General features: G+C 41.5%; 1 protein-coding gene across 1 annotated transcript in view; it reads left to right on the plus strand.

Annotated features, from left to right (window-relative positions):
- LOC138310421 (villin-1-like) overlaps positions 1–27,856 on the plus strand; it is a 183,597-nt gene that overhangs the window by 104,508 nt on the left and 51,233 nt on the right. Inside the window, 3 exon segments of the mRNA XM_069251637.1 lie at positions 199–299; positions 11,363–11,497; positions 16,544–16,564. Of these exon segments, the coding sequence (XP_069107738.1) occupies positions 199–299; positions 11,363–11,497; positions 16,544–16,564 (257 nt within the window).

Raw genomic sequence — 27,856 nt, forward strand, 5'->3', positions numbered from 1 at the left:
AATTGACAAACTTTCCACATTTTCATTATTCATGCATGTTTAGGATGGTAACCATAGCGACCACAGCTACAATGATACACTAAATAAATGGTTTGAAAATTTGACAAATTCGAAAAAGTGCAAAAACCATACATGCCATATAGTCCTTTGTCAAGTGAAGGCTAGAAAAATGTAGATTGTTGAACATTGATTTGACAGCGAAGACAGTACAGACAAAGTTTGATGCCTCTACGCTGCACTCAAATCCACAATTGGCTGCTGAAACACAGATGGTGGACGATGGCTCTGGGCGTGTGGAGGTATGTACAGGGGGCTGTCATCATCTGTAGGGGGCTGTGGTCATCTATAGAGGGATTTGGTCATCTATAGAGGGCTTTGGTCATTTATAGAGGGATGTGGTCATCTAAAGAGGGCTGTGGTCATCTATAGGGGGCTGCGGTCATCTATAGAGGGCTGTGGTCATCAATAGGGGACTGTGGTCATCTATAGGGGGCTGTCGTCATTTATATTATGGGGCTGGCAATTATAGGGGGCTGTGGTCATCTATAGAGGGCTGTGGTCATCTAAAGGGGGCTGTCGTCATTTATAAAGGGGCTGTCATTTATAGGGGGCTGTGGTCATCTTTAGGGGCTGTTGTCATTCATTAGGGGCTGTGGTCATCTAAAGGGGGCTGTGGTCATTCATAAGGGGCTATGGTCATCTATAGAGGGCTGTGGTCATCTATAGAGGGCTGTGGTCAGGTATAGGGGGCTGTGGTCATCTATAGAGGGCTGTGGTCATCTAAAGGGGACTGTGGTCATCTATAGGGGCTGCGGTGATTCATGAGGGGCTCTGGTCATCTAAAGGGGGCTGTGGTCATTCATAAGGGCCTATTGTCATCATCTATAGAGTGCTGTGGTCATATATAGGGGGCTGTGGTCATTTATAGGGGGCTGTGGTCATCTATAGGGGGCTGTGGTCATCTATAGGGGGCTGTGGTCATCTATAGGGGGCTGTGGTCATTTATAGGGGGCTATGGTCATCTAAAGAGGGCTGTGGTCATGTAAAGGGGGCTGTCCATCATCTATAGAGGGCTGTGGTCATCTAAAGGGGACTGTGGTCATTTAAAGAGGGCTGTGGTCATCCATAGGGGCTGTGGTCATCTAATGGGGGCTGTGGTTATTCATAAGGGGCTATGGTTATCTATAGAATACTGTGGTCATGTATAGTGGGCTGTCATTATCATAGGGGGCTGTGGTCATTTATAGGGGCTATGGTCATTCATAAGGGGCTGTGGTCATCTATAGGGGGCTGAGGTCATCTATAGAGGGCTGTGGTCATCTTTAGAGGGATGTGGTCATCTATAGAGGGCTGTGGTCATCTATAGAGGGCTGTGGTCATCAATAGGGGGGCTGTGGTTATCTATAGGGGGCTGTCGTCATTTATATTAGGGGGCTGGCAATTATAGGGGGCTGTGTTCATCTATAGAGGGCTGTGGTCATCTAAAGGGGGCTGTCGTCATTTATAAGGGGCTGTCATCTATAGAGGGCTTTGGTCATCTAAAGAGGACTGTAGTCATCCATAGAGGGCTATGGTCATCTATAGGGGGCTGTGGTCATCTAAAGAGGGCTGTGGTCATCTATAGGGGGCTGTCGTCATTTATATTAGGGGGCTGGCAATTATAGGGGGCTGTGGTCATCTATAGCGGGCTGTGGTCATCTAAAGGGGGCTGTCGTCATTTATAAAGGGGCTGTCATTTATAGGGGGCTGTGGTCATCTTTAGGGGCTGTTGTCATTCTTTAGGGGCTGTGGTCATCTAAAGGGGGCTGTGGTCATTCATAAGGGGCTATGGTCATCTATAGAGGGCTGTGGTCAGGTATAGGGGGCTGTCGTCATCTATAGAGGGCTATGGTCATCTAAAGGGGACTGTGGTCATTTATAGGGGGCTGTGGTCATCTAAAGGGGCTGCGGTGATTCATGAGGGGCTCTGGTCATTCATAAGGGCCTATTGTCATCATCTATAGAGTGCTGTGTGGTCATTTATAGGGGGCTGTGGTCATTTATAGGGGGCTGTGTCATCTATAGGGGGCTGTGGTCATCTATAGGGGGCTGTGGTCATCTATAGGGGCTGTGGTCATTTATAGGGGGCTATGGTCATCTATAGGGGGCTGTGGTCATGTATAGGGGGCTGTGGTCATCTATAGAGGGCTGTGGTCATCTAAAGGGGACTGTGGTTATTTAAAGAGGGCTGTGGTCATCTATAGGGGCTGTGGTCATCTAATTGGGGCTGTTGTTATTCATAAGGGGCTATGGTTATCTATAGAATGCTGTGGTCATGTATAGTGGGCTGTCATTATCATAGGGGGCTGTGGTCATTTATAGGGGGCTGTGGTATTAAAGGGGCTATGGTCATTCATAAGGGGCTGTGGTCATCTATAGGGGCTCGGGTCATCTATAGAGGGCTGTGGTCATCTTTAGAGGGATGTGGTCATCTATAGAGGGCTGTGGTCATCTATAGAGGGGCTGTTGTCATCTAAAGAGGGCTGTGGTCATCTATAGGGGGCTGTGGTCATCTATAGGGGGCTGTCGTCATTTATTATAGGGGGCTGGCAATTATAGGGCCTGTGTCATCTATAGAGGGCTGTGGTCATCTAAAGGGGGCTGTCGTCATTTATAAGGGGCTGTTATTGATAGGGGGCTGTGGTTATCTAAAGGGGCTGTTGTCATTATTAGGGGCTGTGGTCATCTAAAGGGGGCTGTGGTCATTCATAAGGGGCTATGATCATCTATAGAGGGCTGTGGTCATCTATAGAGGGCTGTGGTCATCTATAAAGGACTGTGGTCATCTATAGGGGCTGTGGTCATCTAAGGGCTTGGTATCTAAGAGGGCTGTGGTCATCTATAGAGGGCTGTGGTCATCTATAGAGGGCTATGGTCATCTATAGAGGGCTGTGGTCATCTATAGGGGGGCTGTGGTCATCTATAGGGGCTGTGGTCATCTATAGAGGGCTGTGGTCATCTATAGAGGGCTGTGGTCATCTATAGAGGGATGTGGTCATCTATAGAGGGCTGTGGTCATCTAAAGAGGGCTGTGGTCATCTATAGAGGGCTGTGGTCATCTATAGAGGGCTGTGGTCATCTATAAGAGGGCTGTGGTCATCTATAGGGGGCTGTGGTCATATATAGAGGGCTATGGTCAAGTATAGGGGGCTGTGGTCAGGTATAGGGGCTGTGGTCAGGTTATAGGGGGCTGTGGTCATTTATATTAAGGGGCTTGGCAATTATAGGGGGCTGTGGTCATCTTTAGGGGCTGTTGTCATTCATTAGGGGCTGTGGTCATCTAAAGGTTGCTGTGGTCATTCATAAGGGGCTATGGTCATTTATAGAGGGCTGTGGTCAGGTATAGGGGGCTGTGGTCATCTATAGAGGGCTGTGGCCATCTAAAGGGGACTGTGGTCAATTATAGGGGCTGTGGTTATTATAGGGGCTGTGGTCATTATAGGGGCTGTGGTCATCTATAGGGGGCTGTGGTCATTCTATAAGGGCCTATGTCATCATTTATAGAGGGGCTGTGGTCATCTATAGGGGGCTGTGGTCATTCTATAGGGGGCTGTGGTCATCTATAGGGGGCTGTGGTCATCTATAGGGGGCTGTGGTCATTTATAGAGGGCTGTGGTCATCTATAGGGGGCTGTGGTCATTTATAGGGGGCTGTGGTCATCTATAGGGGGCTGTGGTCATCTATAGGGGGCTGTGGTCATTTATAGGGGGCTATGGTCATCTAAAGAGGGCTGTGGTCATGTATAGGGGACTGTTCATCATCTATAGAGGGCTGTGGTCATCATCTATAGGGGCTGTGGTCATCTATAGAGGGCTGTGGTCATCTATAGAGGGCTGTGGTCATCTATAGAGGGCTGTGGTCATCTATAGAGGGCTGTGGTCATCTAAGAGGGCTTATGGTCTATCTCATTATAGAGGGCTGTGGTCATCATAGGGGGCTGTGGTCATTTATAGGGGGCTGTGGTCATCTATAGGGGGCTGGGGTCATCTATAGAGGGCTGTGGTCATCTTTAGAGGGATGTGGTCATCTATAGAGGGCTGTGGTCATCTATAGAGGGCTGTGGTCATCTATAGAGGGCTGTGGTCATCTATAGAGGGCTGTGGTCATCTATAGGGGGCTGTGGTCATATATAGAGGGGCTATGGTCAAGTATAGGGGGCTGTGGTCAGGTATAGGGGCTGTGGTCAGGTATAGGGGGCTGTGGTCATTTATATTAAGGGGCTGGCATTATAGGGGGCTGTGGTCATCTTTAGGGGCTGTTGTCATTCATTAGGGGCTGTGGTCATCTAAAGGGGGCTGTGGTCATTCATAAGGGGCTATGGTCATTTATAGAGGGCTGTGGTCAGGTATAGGGGGCTGTGGTCATCTATAGAGGGCTGTGGTCATCTAAAGGGACTGTGGTCAATTATAGGGGGCTATGGTTATCTATAGGGGCTGTGGTGATTCATTAGGGGCTGTGGTCATCTAAAGGGGGCTGTGGTCATTCATAAGGGCCTATTGTCATCATTTATAGAGTGCTGTGGTCATCTATAGGGGGCTGTGGTCATTTATAGGAGGCTGTGGTCATCTATAGGGGGCTGTGGTCATCTATAGGGGGCTGTGGTCATTTATAGGGGGCTATGGTCATCTAAAGAGGGCTGTGGTCATGTATAGGGGGCTGTTCATCATCTATAGAGGGCTGTGGTCATCTAAAGGGGACTGTGGTTATTTAAAGAGGGCTGTGGTCATCTATAGGGGCTGTGGTCATCTAATGGGGGCTGTGGTTATTCATAAGGGGCTATGGTTATCTATAGAATACTGTGGTCATGTATAGTGGGCTGTCATTATCATAGGGGGCTGTGGTCATTTATAGGGGGCTGTGGTCATCTATAGGGGGCTGGGGTCATCTATAGAGGGCTGTGGTCATCTTTAGAGGGATGTGGTCATCTATAGAGGGCTGTGGTCATCTATAGAGGGCTGTGGTCATCTATAGAGGGCTGTGGTCATCTATAGGGGGCTGTGGTCATCTATAGGGGGCTGTCGTCATTTATATTAGGGGGCTGGCAATTATAGGGGGCTGTGTTCATCTATAGAGGGCTGTGGTCATCTAAAGGGGGCTGTCGTCATTTATAAGGGGCTGTCATTGATAGGGGGCTGTGGTTATCTAAAGGGGCTGTTGTCATTATTAGGGGCTGTGGTCATCTAAAGGGGGCTGTGGTCATTCATAAGGGGCTATGATCATCTATAGAGGGCTGTGGTCATCTATAGAGGGCTGTGGTCATCTATAAAGGACTTTGGTCATCTATAGAGGACTTTGGTCATCTATAGAGGGCTGTGGTCATTTATAGAGGGCTGTGGTCATCTATAGAGGGCTTTGGTCATCTAAAGAGGGCTGTGGTCATCTATAGAGGGCTATGGTCATCTATAGGGGGCTTTGGTCATCTATAGAGTGATGTGGTCATCTATAGGGGGCTGTGGTCATCTATAGAGGGATGTGGTCATCTATAGAGGGCTGTGGTCATCTATAGAGGGATGTGGTCATCTATAGAGGGCTGTGGTCATCTAAAGAGGGCTGTGGTCATCTATAGGGGGCTGTGGTCATCTATAGAGGGCTGTGGTCAGGTATAGGGGGCTGTGGTCATCTATAGGGGGCTGTGTGTCATTTATATTAGGGGGCTGGCAATAATAGGGGGCTGTGGTTATCTATAGAGGGCTGTGGTCATCTAAAGGGGGCTGTCGTCATTTATAATGGGGCTGTCATTTATAGGGGGTTGTGGTCATCTATAGGGGCTGTTGTCATTCATTAGGGGCTGTGGTCATCTAAAGGTTGCTTTGGTCATTCATAAGGGGCTATGGTCATCTATAGAGGGCTATGGTCAGGTATAGGGGGGCTGTGGTCATCTATAGAGGGCTGTGGCCATCTAAAGGGGACTGTGGTCATTTATAGGGGGCTATGGTTATCTATAGGGGCTGTGGTGATTCATTAGGGGCTGTGGTCATCTAAAGGGGGCTGTGGTCATTCATAAGGGCCTATGGTCATCATCTATAGAGGGCCGTGGTCATATATAGGGGGCTGTGGTCATTTATAGGGGGCTGTGGTCATCTATAGGGGGCTGTGGTCATTTAAAGGGGGCTGTGGTCATTTATAGAGGGCTGTGGTCATGTATAGGGGGCTGTTCATCATATATAGAGGTCTGTGGTCATCTAAAGGGGATTGTGGTCATTTATAGGGGGCTGTGGTCATCTATAGGGGCTGTGGTCATGTAAAGGGGGCTATGGTCATTCATAAGGGGCTATGGTCATCTATAGATTGCTGTGGTCATGTATAGGGGGCTGTGGTCATTTATAGGGGGAGCTGTGGTCATTTATAGGGGGCTGTGGTCATTTATAGGGGGCTGTGGTCATTTATAGGGGGCTGTGGTCAGCCTATAGGGGCTATGGTCCCCCCTAAGTGGCTGTGGTCAATCTATAGGGGTGCTTGGGGTGAATTCAGTGGTGTGTTCGCGTATCTTTTCCCGTATATTTTATTTCGTAACTTTCCTCGTGAACACATGTAACCTAACGCTTTTATAAGGTAGACATTGGTATCGTTTATTATGTGTTTTTGCGTAACTATGCTAGTTAATAAATTTATTGTTAATACCTATTTTGTAAATGTTTTAAATGATTTGTGATAATTAAATCAAAGAAATTGTACCCTTTCTTGACTGCTTTTACCAATATATTACCTTTTACCTTGACCTAGATGACGATCAGTTACTCTGCTGTAAATGACATTTGATATACTTTCTCGCTAGCATTTTCAAAGGCTCATTTTATGTAATACTTATTTTTTCAACTTGCTATTGCTATCAAAAACACTTTCATAAAAAATCCAAAATGCTAAAAGTTACGGTAATTAAAATTTCATTGACATGCATTATATTGTTTGTCATACATATGTATTTTGAGACTGGACATTTTGACTGTCGATGATCGATCGTGACCAACCTCGTATACCCTGTATTCCTCGAACTATTGATGTGGTCCCCTGCTGTTTGAGTTATAGAGGTTTTACTGTATATAGTCAGTAACTGACCCCTATAAAGGCATAGAGGGTCAGTAAGAAGTATGGGAGGCTATGCCGTCGCCCCCTATAAATCTTATTGACCCTCTATGCCTTTAAAGGGGTCAGTAAATGACTATATAACTAATACTGTAGGGGGTTATCTTCATCTGTAATTGTCTGTCTTCATCTGTAGGGGGCTATCTTCATCTTTAAGGGGCTATCTTCATCTGGAAGGGACTATCTTCATCTGCAGGGGGCCGTCTTTATCTATAAGGGGCTATCTTCATCTGTAAGGGGCTATCTTCATCTGTAAGGGGCTGTCTTCATCGATCTGTAAGGGGCTATCTTCATCTGTAAGGGGCTATCTTCATCTTTAAGGGGCTATCTTCATCTGTAAGGGACTATCTTCATTTGCAGGGGGCCGTCTTTATCTATAAGGGGCTATCTTCATCTATAAGGGGCTATCTTCATCTGTAAGGGGCTATCTTCATCTGTAAGGGGCTGTCTTCATCGATCTGTAAGGGGCTATCTTCATCTGTAAGGGGCTATCTTCATCTGTAAGGGACTATCTTCATCTGCAGGGGGCCGTCTTTATCTATAAGCGGCTGTCTTCATCTGTAAGGGGCCGTCTTCATCTACAGTTTACAAAAGTTACAGATTTATCTATGAAGATCGGCTCCCTATAGATGAAGTTTGCCCCCTTTGAAGGTTGCCTCTATATGAAGATGGTTGTCCCTTATAGATGAAGGTTGCCCCTACAGATGAAGGTTTCCTCTATAGATGAAGGTTGCCCCAATAGATGGAGGTTGCACCTATAGATGGAGGTTGTCCCTATAGTTGAAGGTTGCCCCCTATAGATGAAGTTTGCCCCCTAAAGATGAAGGTTGTCCTGTACAGATGAAGATCCCCCCTCATATGAAAGTTACCCCAAATAGATGAAGATTGCCCCCTACATATGAAAGTTACCCCAATAGATGAAGGTTGTCCCTACAGATGAAGATTGCCCTCTACATATGAAAGTTACCCCTCTAGATGAAGGTTGCCCCTTTACCTGAAAGTTGCCCTACAGATGAAGGTTGCCCCTACAGGTGAAGGTTGCCCTATAGATGAAGGTTGCCCCTATACCTGAAGGTTGCTGTACAAATGAAGGTTGCTCCTACAGGTGAGGGTTGCCCCCTATAGATAAAGGTTGTCTCTACACATGAAGGTTGCCCCCTATGGATGAAGGTTGTCCCCCACTAGATGAAGGTTGCCCCTATACCTGAAGGTTGCCCCTACAGGTGAAGGTTGCCCCTATAGATGAAGGCTGTCCCTACACATGAAGGTTTCCAATTAGAGATGAAGGTTGAATGTTGCTTCCTGTAGATGAAGGTTGTACCTTATAGATGAAGGTTGTCCCTACACATGAAGGTTGTCCCCCTATAGAGTAGGTTGCCCCCTATAGATGAAGGTTGCCCCTATAGATGAAGGTTGCACCCTATAGATGAAGGTTCCCCTATAGATCAAGGTTGCCCTCTACATATGAAAATTACCCCCAATAGATGAAGGTTGCCTCCTATAGATGAAGATTGTCCCTATAGATGAAGGTTGCCCCCAGCAGATGAAGGTTGCCCCTATAGATGAAGGTTGCCCCTATACCTGAAGGTTACCCTACTGATAAAGGTTGCCCCTACACATGAAGGTTGCCCCTATAGGTGAAAATTGCCCCCTACAGATGAAGGTTGCCCCTCTAGATGAAGGTTGCCCCTATACCTGAAAGTTGCCCTATATATGAAGGTTGCCCCTAAAGGTGAAGGTTGCCCTATAGATGAAGGTTGCCGCTATACCTGAAGGTTGCTCTACAAATGAAGGTTGCCCCTACAGGTGAGGGTTCCCCCTATAGATAAAGGTTGTCTCTACACATGAAGGTTGTCCCCTATGGATGAAGGTTGTCCCTACACATAAAGGTTGTCCCCCTATAGATGTAGGTTGCAGATGTAGGTTGCCCCCTATAGATGAAGGTTGCCCCTATAGATGAAGGTTGCACCCTATAGATGAAAGTTATCTACTATAGATGAAGGTTGCCCCTTATACATGAAGCTTGCACCCTACAGATGAAGGTTCTCCAATATATCAAGGTTGCCCTCTACATATGAAAGTTACCCCCAATAGATGAAGGTTGCCTCCTATAGATGAAGGTTGCCCCTATAGATGAAGGTTGCCCCTATACCTGAAGGTTACTCTACTGATGAAGGTTGCCTCTACAGGTGAGGGTTGCCCCTATAGATGAAGGTCGCCTCAACAGGTGAAGGTTGTCCCTATAGATGAAGGTTACCCCTATACCTGAAGGTTGCCCTACTGATGAAGGTTGCCCCTACAGGTGAATGTTGCCCCTATACCTGAAGGCTGTCCTACAGATGAAGGTTGCCCCTATAAATGAAGGTTGCCCCTATAAATAAAGGTTGCCCCTATAGATGAAGGTTGCCCCTACAGGTGAAGGTTGCCCCTATACCTGAAGGTTGCTCTACAGATGAAGCTTGCCCCTACAGGTGAAGGTTGCCCCTATAGATGAAGGTTGCCCCTATACCTGAAGGTTGCCCTACTGAAGAAGGTTGCCTCTACAGGTGGAGGTTGCCCCTATAAATGTAGGTTGCCCCCTGCAGATAAAGGTTGCCCCTATAGATGAAGGTTGCCCCTATAGATGAAGGTTGCCCCTATACCTGAAGGTTGCCCTACTGATGAAGGTTGCCCCTACAGGTGAATGTTGCCCCTATACCTGAAGACTGCCCTACAGATGAAGCTTGCCCCTACAGGTGAAGGTTGTCCCTATAGATGAAGGTTGCCCCTATACCTGAAGGTTGCCCTACTGAAGAAGGTTGCCTCTACAGGTGGAGGTTGCCCCTATAAATGTAGGTTGCCCCCTGCAGATGAAGGTTGCCCCTATAGATGAAGGTTGCCCCTATAGATGAAGGTTGCCCCTATAGATGAAGGTTGCCCCTATACCTGAAGGTTGCCCTACTGATGAAGGTTGCCCCTACAGGTGAATGTTGCCCCTATACCTGAAGACTGCCCTACAGATAAAGGTTGCCCCTATAGATGAAGGTTGACCCTATAGATGAAGGTTGCCCCTATAGATGAAGGCTGCACTACAGATGAAGGTTGTCCCTACAGGTGAAGGTTGCCCCCTACACAGTAAAGTTGTCCCTACAGATGAAGGTTGGTTGTCCTTTATAGATGAAAGTTGCTGCCCTATAGATGAAGGTTGTCTAGATGAAGGTTGCCGAATATAGATGAAGGTTGCCCCCTATAGATGAAGTTTGCCCCCTTTAGATGAAGGTTGTCCACTATAGATGAAAGTTGCCCCTATAGATAAGGGTTACTACTTAATGTTGCCCCTATAGATGAAAGTTACCCCTATAGATGACTGTTACCCCCATTGATGAAGGTTACCCCTATGGATGAAAGTTACCCCTATAAATATGATGGTTGCCCCTATAGATGAAGGTTGTCTCTATAGATGAAAGTTATCCATATAGATGAAGGCTACTCCTATGGATGAAAGTTGCCCCTGTAGAGATGATGGTTGCCCCTATAGATGAAGGTTGTCTCTATAGATGAAAGTTACCCCCTATTGATGAAGGTTACCCTATAAATATGATGGTTGCCCCTATAGATGATGGTTGTTTCTATAGATGAAAGTTATCCATATAGACGAAGGTTACCCCTATGGATGAAAGTTGCCCCTATAGATATGATGGTTGCCCCTATAGATATAGGTTGTCTCTATAGATGAAAGTTATCCATATAGATAAAAGGTTATCCCTATGGATGAAAATTGCCCCTATAGATATGATGGTTGCCCCTATAGATGAAAGTTGTTTCTATAGATGAAAGTTATCCATATAGACGATGGTTACCCCTATAGATGAAAGTTAACCAAAGTTGTTTCTATAGATGAAAGTTATCCATATAGACGATGGTTACCCCTATAGATGAAAGTTACCCCTATAGATGAAAGTTACCCCTATAGATATAAGAAGACAATCCTCACAGACAAATCTGTGTTGTAAACCGATTTATTCCCAGGCAGCACCAATGGAAGCAATCCAGGTCACATTTCATATAGTCTAGTGATATATGTTAAAGTATTGTCACATTTAGAAATAATTACTTTCAATTGGACCAAGGACGTAGATGAGGAGGACAAGTCACTCGGGGTTTTGGAAGAATATGTCACGACAGCTATTTTAAGTTAGCAAGTATATGTTCATTGGTAAGATTTATGTTTCAGTTGTTTTTGTTGTGTAATTTTTCACAGATTTGGCGTGTAGAACATGAAAACCTTGTACCTCAACTAAAGAAATTCATGGGCGAGTTTTTTGGAGGTGACAGCTATGTAATACATTACACTTACCACTCAGGTGGGGAAAAGCACATCATCTATTACTGGCAGGTAAGAAATATAACGGTCAATGGATCAATGGTCAGCATAGGTCAAGATAGTTAACAATATGATAGTTCTTATAATAGGTCACCAGTCATTTTCAAAGGTGCATGGGGGATCAAAGTTCATATAATATAGGTGTCATGGCAAAAAAGGATATCAGTAGTAAATATTCATGGCATAAAAGCATTTTTTTTAATGTCAATATGAGTATAACATAGTTTATAGGTCTAGGGGCCTGACACAAAAGTGTATTAATTTTAACAAGTAAACTTCATCATGTAAGGTATACCATGTCAAGGTCAATTAAAGTCATGGCAGTTTAAGAATCTTTATTTATAGTAAAGGTTCATATTTTAAAGAGGAAATTTTACATATTGAATGTTCAAAAATAAGTTTATGACCAGGACTCCTAATCTACTGAATCGAGAATAAATGTTCTGATTACGAAGGGTACCCACTCGAGTGAGATCATTGAATAAATGTTCTGATTACACAGGGTACCCACTCGAGTGAGATCATTGAATAAATGTTCTGATTATGCAAGGTTCCCACTCGAGTGAAATCATTGAATAAATGTTCTGATTATGCAAGGTTCCCACTCGAGTGAGATTGTTGAATAAATGTTATGATTACACGGGGTATGCACTCAAGTGAGATCATTGAATAAATGTTCTGATTATGCAAGGTTCCCACTCGAGTGAAATCATTGAATAAATGTTCTGATTATGCAAGGTTCCCACTCGAGTGAGATTGTTGAATAAATGTTATGATTACACGGGGTATGCACTCAAGTGAGATCATTGAATAAATGTTCTGATTATGCAAGGTTCCCACTCGAGTGAGATTGTTGAATAAATTTTCTGATTACACAGGGTATGCACTCGAGTGAGATTGTTGAATAAATGTTCTGATTACACAGGGTACCCACTCGAGTGAGATTGTTGAATAAATGTTCTGATTATGCAAGGTTCCCACTCGAGTGAGATTGTTGAATAAATGTTCTGATTACGAAGGGTACCCACTCGAGTGAGATTGTTGAATAAATGTTCTGATTACACAGGGTATGCACTCGAGTGAGATCATTGAATAAATGTTCTGATTATGCAAGGTTCCCACTCGAGTGAGATCGTTAAATAAATGTTCTGATTACGAAGGGTACCCACTCGAGTGAGATTGTTGAATAAATGTTCTGATTACACAGGGTATGCACTCGAGTGAGATCATTGAATAAATCTTCTGATTATGCAAGGTTCCCACTCGAGTGAGATTGTTGAACAAATGTTCTGATTACGAATTGTACCCATTCGAGAGATTGCTGAATAAATGTTCTGATTACACAGGGTACCAACTTAAGTGAGATTATTGAATAAATGTACTGATTACGAAGGGTACCCACTCGAGTGAGATTGTTGAAAAAATGTTCTGATTACGAAGGGTAACCACTCGAGTGAGATTGTTGAATAAATGCTCCGATTACGAAGGGTACCAACTCGGGTGAGATTGTTGAATAAATGTTCTGATTACAGAGGGTATGCACTCGAGTGAGATTGTTGAATAAATGTTTTGATTACACAGGGTACCCACTCGAGTGAGATCGTTGAATAAATGTTCTGATTACACAGGGTATGCACTCAAGTGAGATTGTTGAATAAATGTTCTGATTATGAAGGGTACCCACTCGAGTGAGATCGATCAATAAATGTTCTGATTACACAGGAACCAACTCAAGTGAGATCATTGAATAAATGTTCTGATTATTCAAGGTTCCCACTCGAGTGAGATTGTTGAATAAATTTTCTGATTACACAGGGTATGCACTCGAGTGAGATTGTTGAATAAATGTTCTGATTACACAGGGTACCCACTCGAGTGAGATTGTTGAATAAATGTTCTGATTATGCAAGGTTCCCACTCGAGTGAGATCGTTGAATAAATGTTCTGATTACGAAGGGTACCCACTCGAGTGAGATTGTTGAATAAATGTTCTGATTACACAGGGTATGCACTCGAGTGAGATCATTGAATAAATGTTCTGATTATGCAGGGTTCCCACTCGAGTGAGATCGTTGAATAAATGTTCTGATTACGAAGGGTACCCACTCGAGTGAGATTGTTGAATAAATGTTCTGATTACACAGGGTATGCACTCGAGTGAGATCATTGAATAAATGTTCTGATTATGCAAGGTTCCCACTCGAGTGAGATTGTTGAATAAATGTTCTGATTACGAATTGTACCCATTCGAGTGAGATTGCTGAATAAATGTTCTGATTACACAGGGTACCAACTTAAGTGAGATTATTGAATAAATGTACTGATTACGAAGGGTACCCACTCGAGTGAGATTGTTGAATAAATGTTCTGATTACGAAGGGTAACCACTCGAGTGAGATTGTTGAATAAATGCTCCGATTACGAAGGGTACCAACTCGAGTGAGATCGTTGAATAAATGTTCTGATTACACAGGGTATGCACTCGAGTGAGATTGTTGAATAAATGTTCTGATTACACAGGGTACCCACTCGAGTGAGATCGTTGAATAAATGTTCTGATTACACAGGGTACCCACTCGAGTGAGATTGTTGAATAAATGTTCTGATTACGAAGGGTACCCACTCGAGTGAGATCGATAAATAAATGTTCTGATTATGAAGGGTACCCACTCGAGTGAGATCGATAAATAAATGTTCTGATTACACAGGGTACCAACTCGAGTGAGATCATTGAATAAATGTTCTGATAACACAAGGTACCAACTCAAGTGAGATTGTTGAATAAATGTTCTGATTACACAGGGTACCCACTCGAGTGAGATTGTTGAATAAATGTTCTGATTATGAAGGGTACCCACTCGAGTGAGATCGATAAATAAATGTTCTGATTATGAAGGGTACCCACTCGAGTGAGATTGTTGAATAAATGTTCTGATTACACAGGGTACCCACTCGAGTGAGATTGTTGAATAAATGTTCTGATTACGAAGGGTACCCACTCCAGTGAGATTGTTGAATAAATGTTCTGATTACACAGGGTATGCACTCGAGTGAGATTGTTGAATAAATGTTCTGATTACACAGGGTACCCACTCGAGTGAGATTGTTGAATAAATGTTCTGATTACGAAGGGTACCCACTCGAGTGAGATTGTTGAATAAATGTTCTGATTACACAGGGTACCCACTCGAGTGAGATTGTTGAATAAATGTTCTGATTACGAAGGGTACCCACTCCAGTGAGATTGTTGAATAAATGTTCTGATTACACAGGGTATGCACTCGAGTGAGATTGTTGAATAAATGTTTTGATTACACAGGGTACCCACTCGAGTGAGATCGTTGAATAAATGTTCTGATTACACAGGGTATACACTCAAGTGAGATTGTTGAATAAATGTTCTGATTATGAAGGGTACCCACTCGAGTGAGATCGATCAATAAATGTTCTGATTACACAGGGTGCCAACTTGAGTGAGATCATTGAATAAATGTTCTGATAACACAAGGTACCAACTCAAGTGAGATTGTTGAATAAATGTTCTGATTACACAGGGTACCCACTCGAGTGAGATTGTTGAATAAATGTTCTGATTACAAAGGGTACCCACTCGAGTGAGATTGTTGAATAAATGTTCTGATGATGAAGGGTACCCACTCCAGTGAGATCGATAAATAAATGTTCTGATTACACAAGATACCCACTCGAGTGAGATTGCTAAATAAATGTTCTGATTACGAAGGGTACCCACTCGAGTGAGATTGTTGAATAAATGTTCTGATTACACAGGGTATGCACTCGAGTGAGATTGTTGAATAAATGTTCTGATTACGAAGGGTACCCACTCGAGTGAGATCGTTGAATAAATGTTCTGATTACACAGGGTATGCACTCGAGTGAGATTGTTGAATAAATGTTCTGTTGATGCAGGGCACAAACTCAAGTTAGATCATTGAATAAATGTTCTGATTACACAGGGTACCCACTCGAGTGAGATCGTTGAATAAATGTTCTGATTATAAAAGGTACCAACTCAAGTGAGATCATTGAATAAATGTTCTGATTACATAAGGTTCCCACTCGAGTGAGATTGTTGAATAAATGTTCTGATTACGAAGGGTACCCACTCCAGTGAGATTGTTGAATAAATGTTCTGATTACACAGGGTATGCACTCGAGTGAGATTGTTGAATAAATGTTCTGACTACACAGGGTACCCACTCGAATGAGATTGTTGAATAAATGTTCTGATTAAACAAGGGACCAACTCAAGTGAGATTGTTGAATAAATGTTCTGATTATGAAGGGTACCCACTCGAGTGAGATTGTTGAATAAATGTTCTGATTACACAAGGTACCCACTCGAGTGAGATTGCTAAATAAATGTTCTGATTACGAAGGGTACCCACTAGAGTGAGATTGTTGAATAAATGTTCTGATTACACAGGGTATGCACTCGAGTGAGATTGTTGAATAAATGTTCTGATTATGAAGGGTACCCACTCGAGTGAGATCGTTGAATAAATGTTCTGATTACACAGGGTATGCACTCGAGTGAGATTGTTGAATAAATGTTCTGATTATGCAAGGTACAAATTCAAGTGAGATCATTGAATAAATGTTCTGATTATGCAAGGTTCCCACTCGAGTGAGGTTGTTGAATAAATGTTCTGATTACACAGGGTATGCACTCGAGTGAGATCATTGAATAAATGTTCTGATTATGCAAGGTTCCCACTCGAGTGAGATTGTTGAATAAATGTTCTGATTACGAATTGTACCCATTCGAGTGAGATTGCTGAATAAATGTTCTGATTACACAGGGTACCAACTTAAGTGAGATTATTGAATAAATGTACTGATTACGAAGGGTACCCACTCGAGTGAGATTGTTGAATAAATGTTCTGATTACGAAGGGTAACCACTCGAGTGAGATTGTTGAATAAATGCTCCGATTACGAAGGGTACCAACTCGAGTGAGATCGTTGAATAAATGTTCTGATTACACAGGGTATGCACTCGAGTGAGATTGTTGAATAAATGTTTTGATTACACAGGGTACCCACTCGAGTGACATCGTTGAATAAATGTTCTGATTACACAGGGTATGCACTCAAGTGAGATTGTTGAATAAATGTTCTGATTACGAAGGGTACCCACTCGAGTGAGATCGATAAATAAATGTTCTGATTATGAAGGGTACCCACTCAAGTGAGATCGATCAATAAATGTTCTGATTACACAGGGTGCCAACTTGAGTGAGATCATTGAATAAATGTTCTGATAACACAAGGTACCAACTCAAGTGAGATCGATAAATAAATGTTCTGATTATGAAGGGTACCCACTCGAGTGAGATTGTTGAATAAATGTTCTGATTACACAGGGTACCCACTCGAGTGAGATTGTTGAATAAATGTTCTGATTACGAAGGGTACCCACTCCAGTGAGATTGTTGAATAAATGTTCTGATTACACAGGGTATGCACTCGAGTGAGATTGTTGAATAAATGTTCTGACTACACAGGGTACCCACTCGAATGAGATTGTTGAATAAATGTTCTGATTATGAAGGGTACCCACTCGAGTGAGATTGTTGAATAAATGTTCTGATTACACAGGGTACCCACTCGAGTGAGATTGTTGAATAAATGTTCTGATTACGAAGGGTACCCACTCCAGTGAGATTGTTGAATAAATGTTCTGACTACACAGGGTACCCACTCGAATGAGATTGTTGAATAAATGTTCTGATTAAATAAGGGACCAACTCAAGTGAGATTGTTGAATAAATGTTCTGATTATGAAGGTTACCCACTCGAGTGAGATTGTTGAATAAATGTTCTGATTACACAAGATACCCACTCGAGTGAGATTGCTAAATAAATGTTCTGATTACGAAGGGTACCCACTCGAGTGAGATTGTTGAATAAATGTTCTGATTACACAGGGTATGCACTCGAGTGAGATTGTTGAATAAATGTTCTGATTACGAAGGGTACCCACTCGTGTGAGATCGTTGAATAAATGTTCTGATTACACAGGGTATGCACTCGAGTGAGATTGTTGAATAAATGTTCTGTTTATGCAGGGCACAAATTCAAGTTAGATCATTGAATAAATGTTCTGATTACACAGGGTACCCACTCGAGTGAGATCGTTGAATAAATGTTCTGATTACACAGGGTATGCACTCGAGTGAGATTGTTGAATAAATGTTCTGATTATGCAAGGTACCAACTCAAGTGAGATCATTGAATAAATGTTCTGATAACATAAGGTTCCCACTCGAGTGAGATTGTTGAATAAATGTTTTGATTACGAATTGTACCCATTTGAGTGAGATTGCTGAATAAATGTTCTGATTACACAGGGTACCAACTTAAGTGAGATTGTTGAATAAATGTACTGATTACGAAGGGTACCCACTCGAGTGAGATTGTTGAATAAATGTTCTGATCACGAAGGGTACCCACTCAAGTGAGATTGTTGAATAAATGTTCTGATTACGAAGGGTACCCACTCCAGTGAGATTGTTGAATAAATGTTCTGATTACACAGGGTATGCACTCGAGTGAGATTGTTGAATAAATGTTCTGACTACACAGGGTACCCACTGGAATGAGATTGTTGAATAAATGTTCTGATTAAACAAGGGACCAACTCAAGTGAGATTGTTGAATAAATGTTCTGATTATGAAGGGTACCCACTCGAGTGAGATTGTTGAATAAATGTTCTGATTACACAAGGTACCCACTCGAGTGAGATTGCTAAATAAATGTTCTGATTACGAAGGGTACCCACTCCAGTGAGATTGTTGAATAAATGTTCTGATTACACAGGGTATGCACTCGAGTGAGATTGTTGAATAAATGTTCTGACTACACAAGGTACCCACTCGAGTGAGATTGCTAAATAAATGTTCTGATTACGAAGGGTACCCACTAGAGTGAGATTGTTGAATAAATGTTCTGATTACACAGGGTATGCACTCGAGTGAGATTGTTGAATAAATGTTCTGATTATGAAGGGTACCCACTCGAGTGAGATCGTTGAATAAATGTTCTGATCACACAGGGTATGCACTCGAGTGAGATTGTTGAATAAATGTTCTGATTAAGCAAGGTACAAATTCAAGTGAGATCATTGAATAAATGTTCTGATTACACACGGTAGCCACTCAAGTGAGATTGTTGAATAAATGATCTGATTACGAAGGGTTACCCCACTCCAGTGAGATCGTTGAATAAATGTTCTGATTACACAGGGTATGCACTCGAGTGAGATTGTTGAATAAATGTTCTGTTGATGCAGGGCACAAACTCAAGTTAGATCATTGAATAAATGTTCTGATTACACAGGGTACCCACTCGAGTGAGATCGTTGAATAAATGTTCTGATTATAAAAGGTACCAACTCAAGTGAGATCATTGAATAAATGTTCTGATTACATAAGGTTCCCACTCGAGTGAGATTGTTGAATAAATGTTCTGATTACGAAGGGTACCCACTCCAGTGAGATTGTTGAATAAATGTTCTGATTACACAGGGTATGCACTCGAGTGAGATTGTTGAATAAATGTTCTGACTACACAGGGTACCCACTGGAATGAGATTGTTGAATAAATGTTCTGATTAAACAAGGGACCAACTCAAGTGAGATTGTTGAATAAATGTTCTGATTATGAAGGGTACCCACTCGAGTGAGATTGTTGAATAAATGTTCTGATTACACAAGGTACCCACTCGAGTGAGATTGCTAAATAAATGTTCTGATTACGAAGGGTACCCACTAGAGTGAGATTGTTGAATAAATGTTCTGATTACACAGGGTATGCACTCGAGTGAGATTGTTGAATAAATGTTCTGATTATGAAGGGTACCCACTCGAGTGAGATCGTTGAATAAATGTTCTGATTACACAGGGTATGCACTCGAGTGAGATTGTTGAATAAATGTTCTGATTATGCAAGGTACAAATTCAAGTGAGATCATTGAATAAATGTTCTGATTATGCAAGGTTCCCACTCGAGTGAGGTTGTTGAATAAATGTTCTGATTACACAGGGTATGCACTCGAGTGAGATCATTGAATAAATGTTCTGATTATGCAAGGTTCCCACTCGAGTGAGATTGTTGAATAAATGTTCTGATTACGAATTGTACCCATTCGAGTGAGATTGCTGAATAAATGTTCTGATTACACAGGGTACCAACTTAAGTGAGATTATTGAATAAATGTACTGATTACGAAGGGTACCCACTCGAGTGAGATTGTTGAATAAATGTTCTGATTACGAAGGGTAACCACTCGAGTGAGATTGTTGAATAAATGCTCCGATTACGAAGGGTACCAACTCGAGTGAGATCGTTGAATAAATGTTCTGATTACACAGGGTATGCACTCGAGTGAGATTGTTGAATAAATGTTTTGATTACACAGGGTACCCACTCGAGTGACATCGTTGAATAAATGTTCTGATTACACAGGGTATGCACTCAAGTGAGATTGTTGAATAAATGTTCTGATTACGAAGGGTACCCACTCGAGTGAGATCGATAAATAAATGTTCTGATTATGAAGGGTACCCACTCAAGTGAGATCGATCAATAAATGTTCTGATTACACAGGGTGCCAACTTGAGTGAGATCATTGAATAAATGTTCTGATAACACAAGGTACCAACTCAAGTGAGATCGATAAATAAATGTTCTGATTATGAAGGGTACCCACTCGAGTGAGATTGTTGAATAAATGTTCTGATTACACAGGGTACCCACTCGAGTGAGATTGTTGAATAAATGTTCTGATTACGAAGGGTACCCACTCGAGTGAGATTGTTGAATAAATGTTCTGATTACACAGGGTATGCACTCGAGTGAGATTGTTGAATAAATGTTCTGATTACACAGGGTACCCACTCGAGTGAGATTGTTGAATAAATGTTCTGATTATGAAGGGTACCCACTCGAGTGAGATTGTTGAATAAATGTTCTGATTACACAGGGTACCCACTCGAGTGAGATTGTTGAATAAATGTTCTGATTACGAAGGGTACCCACTCCAGTGAGATTGTTGAATAAATGTTCTGATTACACAGGGTACCCACTCGAATGAGATTGTTGAATAAATGTTCTGATTACACAAGGGACCAACTCAAGTGAGATTGTTGAATAAATGTTCTGATTATGAAGGGTACCCACTCGAGTGAGATTGTTGAATAAATGTTCTGATTACACAAGGTACCCACTCGAGTGAGATTGTTGAATAAATGTTCTGATTACGAAGGGTACCCACTCGAGTGAGATTGTTGAATAAATGTTCTGATTACACAGGGTATGCACTCGAGTGAGATTGTTGAATAAATGTTCTGATTACGAAGGGTACCCACTCGAGTGAGATCGTTGAATAAATGTTCTGATTACACAGGGTATGCACTCGAGTGAGATTGTTGAATAAATGTTCTGTTTATGCAGGGCACAAATTCAAGTTAGATCATTGAATAAATGTTCTGATTACACAGGGTACCCACTCGAGTGAGATCGTTGAATAAATGTTCTGATTACACAGGGTATGCACTCGAGTGAGATTGTTGAATAAATGTTCTGATTATGCAAGGTACCAACTCAAGTGAGATCATTGAATAAATGTTCTGATAACATAAGGTTCCCACTCGAGTGAGATTGTTGAATAAATGTTTTGATTACGAATTGTACCCATTTGAGTGAGATTGCTGAATAAATGTTCTGATTACGAAGGGTACCCACTGGAGTGAGATTGTTGAATAAATGTTCTGATTACGAAGGGTACCCACTCGAGTGAGATTGTTGAATAAATGTTCTGATTACGAAGGGTACCCACTCAAGTGAGATTGTTGAATAAATGTTCTGATTACGAAGGGTACCCACTCAAGTGAGATTGTTGAATAAATGTTCTGATTACACAGGGTATGCACTCGAGTGAGATTGTTGAATAAATGTTCTGATTACACAGGGTACCCACTGGAATGAGATTGTTGAATAAATGTTCTGATTAAACAAGGGACCAACTCAAGTGAGATTGTTGAATAAATGTTCTGATTATGAAGGGTACCCACTCGAGTGAGATTGTTGAATAAATGTTCTGATTACACAAGGTACCCACTCGAGTGAGATTGCTAAATAAATGTTCTGATTACGAAGGGTACCCACTCCAGTGAGATTGTTGAATAAATGTTCTGATTACACAGGGTATGCACTCGAGTGAGATTGTTGAATAAATGTTCTGACTACACAAGGTACCCACTCGAGTGAGATTGCTAAATAAATGTTCTGATTACGAAGGGTACCCACTAGAGTGAGATTGTTGAATAAATGTTCTGATTACACAGGGGGTATGCACTCGAGTGAGATTGTTGAATAAATGGTCTGATTATGAAGGGTACCCACTCGAGTGAGATCGTTGAATAAATGTTCTGATCACACAGGGTATGCACTCGAGTGAGATTGTTGAATAAATGTTCTGATTAAGCAAGGTACAAATTCAAGTGAGATCATTGAATAAATGTTCTGATTACACACGGTAGCCACTCAAGTGAGATTGTTGAATAAATGATCTGATTACGAAGGGTTACCCCACTCCAGTGAGATCGTTGAATAAATGTTCTGATTACACAGGGTATGCACTCGAGTGAGATTGTTGAATAAATGTTCTGTTGATGCAGGGCACAAACTCAAGTTAGATCATTGAATAAATGTTCTGATTACACAGGGTACCCACTCGAGTGAGATCGTTGAATAAATGTTCTGATTATAAAAGGTACCAACTCAAGTGAGATCATTGAATAAATGTTCTGATTACATAAGGTTCCCACTCGAGTGAGATTGTTGAATAAATGTTCTGATTACGAAGGGTACCCACTCCAGTGAGATTGTTGAATAAATGTTCTGATTACACAGGGTATGCACTCGAGTGAGATTGTTGAATAAATGTTCTGACTACACAGGGTACCCACTGGAATGAGATTGTTGAATAAATGTTCTGATTAAACAAGGGACCAACTCAAGTGAGATTGTTGAATAAATGTTCTGATTATGAAGGGTACCCACTCGAGTGAGATTGTTGAATAAATGTTCTGATTACACAAGGTACCCACTCGAGTGAGATTGCTAAATAAATGTTCTGATTACGAAGGGTACCCACTAGAGTGAGATTGTTGAATAAATGTTCTGATTACACAGGGTATGCACTCGAGTGAGATTGTTGAATAAATGTTCTGATTATGAAGGGTACCCACTCGAGTGAGATCGTTGAATAAATGTTCTGATTACACAGGGTATGCACTCAAGTGAGATTGTTGAATAAATGTTCTGATTATGCAAGGTACAAATTCAAGTGAGATCATTGAATAAATGTTCTGATTATGCAAGGTTCCCACTCGAGTGAGATCGTTGAATAAATGTTCTGATTACGAAGGGTACCCACTCGAGTGAGGTTGTTGAATAAATGTTCTGATTACACAGGGTATGCACTCGAGTGAGATCATTGAATAAATGTTCTGATTATGCAAGGTTCCCACTCGAGTGAGATTGTTGAATAAATGTTCTGATTACGAATTGTACCCATTCGAGTGAGATTGCTGAATGAATGTTCTGATTACACAGGGTACCAACTTAAGTGAGATTGTTGAATAAATGTACTGATTACGAAGGTACCCACTCGAGTGAGATTGTTGAATAAATGTTCTGATTACGAAGGGTAACCACTCGAGTGAGATTGTTGAATAAATGCTCCGATTACGAAGGGTACCAACTCGAGTGAGATCGTTGAATAAATGTTCTGATTACACAGGGTATGCACTTGAGTGAGATTGTTGAATAAATGTTTTGATTACACAGGGTACCCACTCGAGTGAGATCGTTGAATAAATGTTCTGATTACACAGGGTATGCACTCGAATGAGATTGTTGAATAAATGTTCTGATTACGAAGGGTACCCACTCAAGTGAGATCGATAAATAAATGTTCTGATTATGAAGGGTACCCACTCGAGTGAGATCGATAAATAAATGTTCTGATTACACAGGGTACCAACTCGAGTGAGATCATTGAATAAATGTTCTGATAACACAAGGTACCAACTCGAGTGAGATCGATAAATAAATGTTCTGATTATGAAGGGTACCCACTCGAGTGAGATTGTTGAATAAATGTTCTGATTACACAGGGTACCCACTCGAGTGAGATTGTTGAATAAATGTTCTGATTACGAAGGGTACCCACTCGAGTGAGATTGTTGAATAAATGTTCTGATTACACAGGGTATGCACTCGAGTGAGATTGTTGAATAAATGTTCTGATTACACAGGGTACCCACTCGAGTGAGATTGTTGAATAAATGTTCTGATTACGAAGGGTACCCACTCGAGTGAGATTGTTGAATAAATGTTCTGATTACACAGGGTACCCACTCGAGTGAGATTGTTGAATAAATGTTCTGATTACGAAGGGTACCCACTCCAGTGAGATTGTTGAATAAATGTTCTGATTATGAAGGGTACCCACTCGAGTGAGATTGTTGAATAAATGTTCTGATTAAATAAGGGACCAACTCAAGTGAGATTGTTGAATAAATGTTCTGATTATGAAGGTTACCCACTCGATTGAGATTGTAGAATAAATGTTCTGATTATGAAGGGTACCCACTCAAGTGAGATTGCTAAATAAATGTTCTGATTACGAAGGGTACCCACTCGAGTGAGATTGTTGAATAAATGTTCTGATTACACAGGGTATGCACTCGAGTGAGATTGTTGAATAAATGTGTTCTGATTACGAAGGGTACCCACTCGTGTGAGATCGTTGAATAAATGTTCTGATTACACAGGGTATGCACTCGAGTGAGATTGTTGAATAAATGTTCTGTTTATGCAGGGCACAAACTCAAGTTAGATCATTGAATAAATGTTCTGATTACACAGGGTACCCACTCGAGTGAGATTGTTGAATAAATGTTCTGATTACACAGGGTATGCACTCGAGTGAGATTGTTGAATAAATGTTCTGATTATGCAAGGTACCAACTCAAGTGAGATCATTGAATAAATGTTCTGATTACATAAGGTTCCCACTCGAGTGAGATTGTTGAATAAATGTTTTGATTACGAATTGTACCCATTCGAGTGAGATTGCTGAATAAATGTTCTGATTACACAGGGTACCAACTTAAGTGAGATTGTTGAATAAATGTTCTGATTACACAGGGTACCCACTCGAGTGACATTGTTTAATAAATGTTCTGATTACGATGGGTACCCACTCAAGTGAGTTTGTTGATTAAATGTTCTGATTACACAGGGTACCAACTCGAGTGAGATTGTTGAATAAATGTTCTGATTACACAGGGTACCCACTCGAGTGAGATTGTTGAATAAATGTTCTGATTACGAAGGGTACTCACTCGAATGAGATTGTGAAATAAATGTTCTGATTACACAAGGGACCAACTCAAGTGAGATTGTTGAATAAATGTTCTGATTATGAAGGGTACCCACTCGATTGAGATTGTAGAATAAATGTTCTGATTATGAAGGGTACCCACTCAAGTGAGATTGCTAAATAAATGTTCTGATTACGAAGGGTACCCACTCGAGTGATATTGTTGAATAAATGTTCTGATTACACAGGGGGTATGCACTCGAGTGAGATTGTTGAATAAATGTTCTGATTACACAAGGTACCCACTCGAGTGAGATTGTTGAATAAATGTTCTGATTACGAAGGGTACCCACTCGAGTGAGATTGTTGAATAAATGTTCTGATTACACAGGGTATGCACTCGAGTGAGATTGTTGAATAAATGTTCTGATTACGAAGGGTACCCACTCGAGTGAGATTGTTGAATAAATGTTCTGATCACACAGGGTATGCACTCGAGTGAGATTGTTGAATAAATGTTCTGATTAAGCAAGATACAAATTCAAGTGAGATCATTGAATAAATGTTCTGATTACACACGGTAGCCACTCAAGTGAGATTGTTGAATAAATGATCTGATTACGAAGGGTTACCCCACTCCAGTGAGATCGTTGAATAAATGTTCTGATTACACAGGGTATGCACTCGAGTGAGATTGTTGAATAAATGTTCTGATTATGCAAGGTACCAACTCAAGTGAGATCATTGAATAAATGTTCTGATTACACAAGGTTCCCACTCGAGTGAGATTGTTGAATAAATGTTCTGATTACGAATTGTACCCATTCGAGTGAGATTGCCGAATAAATGTTCTGATTACACAGGGTACCAACTTAAGTGAGATTGTTGAATAAATGTTCTGATTACGAAGGGTACCCACTCGAGTGAGATTGTTGAATAAATGTTCTGATTACGAAGGGTACCCACTCAAGTGAGATTGTTGAATAAATGTTCTGATTACACAGGGTATCCACTCGAGTGAGATTGTTGAATAAATGTTCTGATTACGAAGGGTACCCACTCAAGTGAGATTGTTGAATAAATGTTCTGATTACGAAGGGTACCCACTCGAGTGAGATTGTTGAATAAATGTTCTGATTACGAAGGGTACCCACTCGAGTGAGATTGTTGAATAAATGTTCTGATTACACAGGGTACCCACTCGAGTGAGATTGTTGAATAAATGTTCTGATTACACAGGGTACCCACTCGAGTGAGATTGTTGAATAAATGTTCTGATTACGAAGGGTACCCACTCGAGTGAGATAGTTGAATAAATGTTCTGATTACGAAGGGTACCCACTCGAGTGAGATTGTTGAATAAATGTTCTGATTACACAGGGTATGCACTCGAGTGAGATCATTGAATAAATGTTCTGATTATGCAAGGGTACCCACTGGAGTGAGATTGTTGAATAAATGTTCTGATTACGAATTGTACCCACTCGAGTGAGATTGCTGAATAAATGTTCTGATTACACAGGGTACCAACTTAAGTGAGATTGTTGAATAAATGTTCTGATTACGAAGGTACCCACTCGAGTGAGATTGTTGAATAAATGTTCTGATTACGAAGGGTAACCACTCGAGTGAGATTGTTGAATAAATGCTCTGATTACGAAGGGTACCACTCGAGTGAGATTGTTGAATAAATGTTCTGATTACACAGGGTATGCACTCGAGTGAGATTGTTGAATAAATGTTTGTTACACAGGGTACCCACTAGTGAGATGTTGAATAATGTTCTGATTACACAGGGTACCACTCGAGTGAGATTGTTGAATAAATGTTCTGATTACAAGGGTACCACTCACTCGAAAATAATTGATAAGTACCACTCGAGTGAGATAATAAATGTTCTGATTACGAAGTGGTACCCACTCGAGTGAGATTGTTGAATAAATGTTCTGATTACGAAGGGTACCCACTCGAGTGAGATTGTTGAATAAATAATAAATTGTTCTGATTACAAAGGGTACCCACTCGAGTGAGATTGTTGAATAAATGTTCTGATTACACAGGGTACCCACTCGAGTGAGATTGTTGAATAAATGTTCTGATTACGAAGGGTACCCACTCGAGTGAGATTGTTGAATAAATGTTCTGATTATGAAGGTACCCACTCGAGTGAGATTGTTGAATAAATGTTCTGATTACGAAGGGTACCCACTCGAGTGAGATTGATTGAATAAATGTTCTGATTACGAAGGGTACCCACTCGAGTGAGATTGTTGAATAAATGTTCTGATTACAAGGGTACCCACTCGAGTGAGATTGTTGAATAAATGTTCTGATTACGAAGGGTACCCACTCGAGTGAGATTGTTGAATAAATGTTCTGATTACACAAGGGTGACAGGGTACCCACTCGAGTGAGATTGTTGAATAAATGTTCTGATTACGAAGGGTACCCACTCGAGTGAGATTGTTGAATAAATGTTCTGATTACACAGGGTACCCACTCGAGTGAGATTGTTGAATAAATGTTCTGATTACAAGGGTACCCACTCGAGTGAGATTGTTGAATAAATGTTCTGATTACACAGGGTACCCACTCGAGTGAGATTGTTGAATAAATGTTCTGATTACGAAGGGTACCCACTCAAGTGAGATTGTTGAATAAATGTTCTGATTACACAGGGTACCCACTCGAGTGAGATTGTTGAATAAATGTTCTGATTACGACAGGGTACCCACTCGAGTGAGATTGTTGAATAAATGTTCTGATTACGAAGGGTACCCACTAAGTGATGATTGTTGAATAAATGTTCTGATTACGAAGGGTACCCACTCGAGTGAGATTGTTGAATAAATGTTCTGATTAAAGGGTACCCACTCGAGTGAGATTGTTGAATAAATGTTCTGATTACTCGAAAGGGTAATCCACTCGAGTGAGATTGTTGAATAAATGTTCT

The sequence above is a fragment of the Argopecten irradians genome, chromosome 16 (genome assembly GCF_041381155.1).
Source record: "Argopecten irradians isolate NY chromosome 16, Ai_NY, whole genome shotgun sequence".
NCBI classification, from domain to species: Eukaryota; Metazoa; Mollusca; class Bivalvia; order Pectinida; family Pectinidae; genus Argopecten; species Argopecten irradians.